The sequence below is a fragment of the Arachis ipaensis genome, chromosome B05 (genome assembly GCF_000816755.2).
Source record: "Arachis ipaensis cultivar K30076 chromosome B05, Araip1.1, whole genome shotgun sequence".
Taxonomy (NCBI): domain Eukaryota; kingdom Viridiplantae; phylum Streptophyta; class Magnoliopsida; order Fabales; family Fabaceae; genus Arachis; species Arachis ipaensis.
In genome coordinates this window covers 123,255,543-123,261,361 of record NC_029789.2, presented here as the reverse complement: position 1 = coordinate 123,261,361, position 5,819 = coordinate 123,255,543, and the positions used below count along the sequence as shown (strand labels likewise).

Below are 5,819 nucleotides of genomic sequence, written 5' to 3'. Positions count from 1 at the left end.
ATAAAAAAAAAAAAAGAGAAGAAAACATGGAGAGAAAAGCGCATGCATGCGCTGAAGCTGAAACATGAACACTAAAATGGGACAAAAAAGTAATGTCACATCTCCAATGTAAGTCCACCGCCCAAGACCGACCATTATTGTGTTACTTCTGTTGTTTCCTCTCTGTGATTCTTGTTTGGTCCAATATATCAATCATCAATCATCAATCATAGCTTCTCTACGTTTTAGTGCTTTTCTTCATTCATTCATCCATTCAATTATTGTACCGTCAATTTAACAATCAAACATATATATCATGCGTTTCCATTATATCTCAAATGAGATTACTTTATACATATAGTTCTGCTTCTGCACTAACATTTTTGTTTAAATTATATATAAAAATTGTAGGGCAATTTACGCATGTAAATTGTTTGATCCCCAATATTACGCAAATACATTGTTTCAGTTTTTAATACGCAAATGCATTGTTTCACTATTTTATGTAAATCGCTACTACCTGACGCGGTTTATGTGTGAGTGTGTGTGTGTAAACCGCTGCTGGCAGCAGCGGTTTACGTGCGTGTGTGTGAGTGTAAACCGCTACTGGCAGTAGCAGTTTACGTGTGTGTGTGAGTGTAAACCGCTACTGCCAGTAACGGTTTACGTGTGTGTGTGCGTGTGTGTAAACCGCTACAGCCAGTAGCGGTTTACGTGTGGTGCTTTGCCTATATAAACCGTGGTTGTAGCCGCGGATTATGTGTTTAGAAGGTTTGAGGAGTTTTCTAGAGAGAGGAAATTCTAGAGAGAGGTCAGAGCAAGTTGTGAGCGGGCCCGAGGTTCCTCAGCGGCGACTTCTGGCGAGTTATCATGGCAGGCAGGAACCTGTACCGACTGAACGGTGTTGCGCATATTGCCGGTTCTATTGGTGACGAGGTTAGTTAATATTTATTTTTTTCTAGTCTTTGCATATCTTAGTCAGAAAAATGGTAGGTTAGGTAGACGAATTAGAATTTATAGATTAATCCTTGTAGTTTGAATTTAGGGTTCGCATGGTAGGATGTTAGTTCACTAATCTTGGTTTAGTGTTTTTAGTTTTTCTTGGTTAGTTATAGATATGCCTAGTTACCTGAAATTCAATTCCATTCAATGAATGTTATGCTAATTAATGTTGGTTTAGTTTAGGGAACGGGATAGTTGACATTAGTAAATTATTATAGTTTGTTTAGGATATTTGTATGATATGAAGTTTTAAATTTTAAATCTTTATAATATTTTAAAATTTCTGGATGTTAATAAGTAAATTATTTGTGTTGTTATTTTCCCTATCGTGAGTAGGGAATTTTTTTTAAATATTATATAGGAGAATTTGTTGATGGTTTAAGGTATTCGTATACGGTTAGATATGGAAATTTGTTTAAGGATAGGAGAATTTAATTGGACTCTGTTTTTGTTTGTTGTTCTGTGCAGCCCAATAGGTGTATATACAGTGTGAGGCGGCAACAGAATATGCCCATGCATGAAAGGATCATCCCGTATTTAGAGCGGGCTGGATTGTACCATTTGGCTAGGCTAAATAGCCAATGGTTCTGGTTGGATGAGCCACTCGTTAGTGCGTTCGTTGAGAGGTGGCGTCCTGAGACGCATACGTTCCACATGCCTTTCGGAGAATGCACAGTGACATTGCAGGATGTGGCATTTCAGCTAGGGCTTCCTGTGGATGGGGAGGCTGTGAGTGGTTGCCTTGGTGAGTTTGAGACATACATGGAGGGTGGCCGACCAGCTTGGGAGTGGTTTGAGGACCTATTCGGTGAGCGGCCCCCACCGAATAAGGTCAAGCAGATGACAGTACACTTTACATGGTTCCACGAGAGGCTTAGGGTGCTACCACCAGATGCGAGCGAGGAGACTGTCCGCATCTACGCACGGGCCTACATCATGATGCTGTTATCGACTCAGTTATTTGGGGACAAGAGTGCGAACCGGGTTCATATACGATGGTTGCCATTTGTGGCAAACCTTGATGGCATGGGGAGGTATAGCTGGGGTTCGGCCACTTTGGCGTGGCTGTACCGATGCATGTGTCGGGTAGCGAACAGAAATGTGACTAATCTTGCGGGCCCGCTCCAGTTACTACAGAGTTGGATATTCTGGCGGTTTCCGTCTCTTAGGCCGGCCGGATTTGAGGTTTTCTCTTTCCCGCTGGCATCAAGGTATGGGTTATGCTTTTTTTTGTTTAACAAATTTCTTGGGAATATTTTAAATTTTGTGTCTCATATGACTTAAATTTAGGTGGTCTGCCTACTTACCTCCTAATGATGGAAAGGAGCAGAGGGTCATTATGTTTAGTCTTGTTGGAGAACTTTTATTTTGTTTAATTTTTACTTTATGATTATGTTGATGGACTCTATTGTTTATTGATCGTATCGGTAAGATGGAAATTAAGCACAATAACTCTAGAAAAGTGAAAGATAACTACTGATATTATCATTAACACCAGAAAACAAAAAGACTTAAAACTCATAACTGATACAAGCAGATACGTTTGTTATCACGGACACTACGACAAACGAAATAAGTAAAGATAAATCTACATCCCACTAGTAGAACCTCGCTGAGGGCAAACCCGTCGGGTATGACCGGGCTGCCTGCACAGACCACACCTCTTAGGTCGGCTGGTGTCGGCTTCGTCCATGTTGTTGCAGATGCGGGTGGACCGTGGTCGTCCTTCTCTTGCCCTTCTCATGCCCAGGTCGGGTATAACCGTCGGCCCGTCATATAGTGGCCAAAGCCCCTCTGGAATACATGGTGAAAAGGACATCTCATACACCTTAAAGACCTCAGACATGGTGTACACCTCATCCACATAAGTTGCCCAATCTAGTCGTGACTGCGCACAGCATGCGAGGGCATGGCAGCAGGGGTAGTGCAGCGCCTGGAAGTATCCACAATCGCATGTGCGATCCCTCAGAGAAACCCGATAGCTACCCAAAGAGAATTTGCCTGTGGGCGTCGTCTCAGCCACAGTATAGTCAAGGTGATGCCTATCAAACACTGTCACCGTGAAGCACCTCGATTCCTTCAGATTACGCTCAATGGCCTTAACTACTGCCTGTGAAAACCGGTGCCCGGACCCTAACTGTGCCTTTGCCGTCTGCCCCCGGACAACAAACAACTCGGCCAGCCGGAGATATGTCGACTTAACCAGAGACGTCACCGGTAGGTTTCTTGTACCCTTCAAGACAGAGTTCACACACTCAGAGATGTTGGTCGTCATGTGACCGTATCTTCTCCCCCCATCCTTGTGCTGTGTCCACCTCTCATACTCCATTCTGTTTGCCCATTCACACATGGCCGGGTTCTCCGTCCTCATTATATCAAACCAATAGTCAAATTCTGCTTCCGTCTTCGCATACGCGGCATTTACCAACCACCTACGCGCATCCTGCCCCTTGAAAGTGAGGGCAAAATTTGCAGCAACATGCCGAATACAAAATGCCCGATAAGCATGGGGGGGTTGCCAACCACTATTGGGGCTCTCTAATGCAGCCTTGATGCCGTTGTGTCTGTCAGAGATCACGAGAATACCTTGCTGTGGAGTGACATGCCTTCTAAGGTTCGAAAGAAAGTACGACCAAGACTCTGCGTTCTCTCCCTCAACGAGTGCAAACGCAACAGGCAAAATATTCGAGTTACCATCCTGTGCGATCGCCAACAACAACATCCCGCCATATTTGCCATACAGGTGTGTGCCGTCGATGCTTACCAGCGGCTTACAGTGGCGGAAAGCCTCAATACACGGAGGAAACGTCCAGAACATCCGATGAAAGAAGACTCTATCTTCGTCAAGTTGGTCACCCACCCTAACCGGGGACGTCTTCAGTAGAGCAATCGAACCTTGCATCGTGCATGTGACCCCAAGGATCCACCGAGGCAGATCAGCATATGACTCCTCCCAATCGCCATATATTTGCGCTACTGCCTTCTGCTTCGCCAACCACACCTTCCGATAACTAGGCCGGAATATCATCATCACTGTCCCCACCAATATCGACAGGCTCTTCATCTGAATCATCGTCAAACAGTGCATTCTCAACCCGATCCGGTCCGGCATCGCATTCAAAATCAGGAACAACAGGACCAACATATGCATGAACAGCCCCAGCACGTTCGGGCTCCGGGTTCGGAACTGCCACTGCTACCACAGGCATCGATGTTGAGGCACCACCGGCTGGGGTCGACTGAGGATTAGGGGCCGATTCCCCTGAGCTATCCACACCATCTTCCAACTTCGCAAACAGCTCAGTTACCCTCACCTCCAGAAAACTACGCCTGCAATGAAACAAGACCTGCAAGTCTTCATCCGACCCGATCACGAAGGTCTCATATCTCACACCAGTTGAGACAACATCAATGGGAATCTTGTAAAATAATTTTTTTACCCACTTCGTCCCACACACACCGAACTTCCGTAATATGCTTTGCTTAATCTCCGCCAACGTATTCGAAGATCGGATAAAAACACTAAGCGGTTCTCTATCTGTGAATTTTACACCATGCCTTTTGCTCTTTTGAATTTTTCCAGAGCAGTGAACCAGAGCCACAAAATTATCCTCCCCCTCCATTTGTGAATAACACTCTACTTCTCCACATTTGGCCCCTCTATGGTTTATATAGGCAGCCCCATTCAGCCCCACACACGTAAACCGCTACTGGCTGTAGCGGTTTACACACACGCACACACACACGTAAACCGCTACTGGCAGTAGCGGTTTACACTCACACACACACACGTAAACCGCTACTGCCAGTAGCGGTTTACACTCACACAAACTCACACATAAACCGCATCAGGTAGTAGCGGTTTATGCACACCTATAAACCGCTACTGCCAGTAGCGGTTTACATAAAATAGTGAAACAATGCATTTGCGTATTGAAAACTGAAACAATGTATTTGCGTAATATTGGGGATCAAACAATTTACATGCGTAAATTGCCCAAAATTGTATGAAAAAATATTTTTTTAGGGAAGATTATTAAAAAATATATAAAAATAACCTATTTATATAAATCTCATCTTAATGGCTTCGGTAAAGAGGTAGTTTTCTTTTTTTTAAAAAAATGTAATTGACATAATTAAGATGGTAAAAAAGGCGTGATATTGGAAGTTAAACAAGCTAAGTAAGTTACATAGAGACGGATTCAGATAGGGATAATTTGTTAAGACTTGAATTTGTTGGTCAAAGATTTGGTCACCCTCTTTGAAGGAGGAGTAACAATAGTCTTTTAAAAATATGAGTAAGTATTTAAATTAGTCTCTAAAAATTTTAAAAGTGAATATTTTAATCTCAAAAAAATTTAATATATAGATCAATTTTTAGCATTTTTTTCCGTCAAATATAACAGTTCTCAGTCTATTTTTTAACATAATTCACTAAGAAAAATGCTCAATTAGCAAATAAACTCGCACATGTGGCAATTAACCTAATCCAAGAATTTTCGTCACTTAATCCAACGCAAAATCCGGTCGAACTTTTTCAACAATAATTGTGCCAATATTGAGCACATTTCTGGTAGTGTGAAGTAGTTGGGTTATGTTAAAAATAGAGAAACAAAAAATAACATAAAAAAATTGTAAAATTTGTTAAAATAAGGTGTAGGCGGGATATATTGTCGGCTACTGGTGCCCCTCACTTAAGAAGGGTCCCCAAATCCTTGTGTGTGTGTGCACGTGCTTGCGTGCGCGCATGCGTGCATTTGTGTGTGTATATTACAAGAAAAACATTAACTACTATCGGATTTATTGATAGAAAAATGAAAATAAACCACCTGTAATAA

At 42.7% G+C, this 5,819-nt stretch overlaps 1 protein-coding gene across 1 annotated transcript; it reads right to left on the bottom strand.

The window, feature by feature from the left end:
* Nucleotides 2,570-3,883, bottom strand: LOC107641015. Its single transcript, XM_016344524.1, has one exon. The coding sequence runs from the start codon at nucleotides 3,881-3,883 to the stop codon at nucleotides 2,570-2,572; it is 1,314 nt and encodes a 437-aa protein (XP_016200010.1).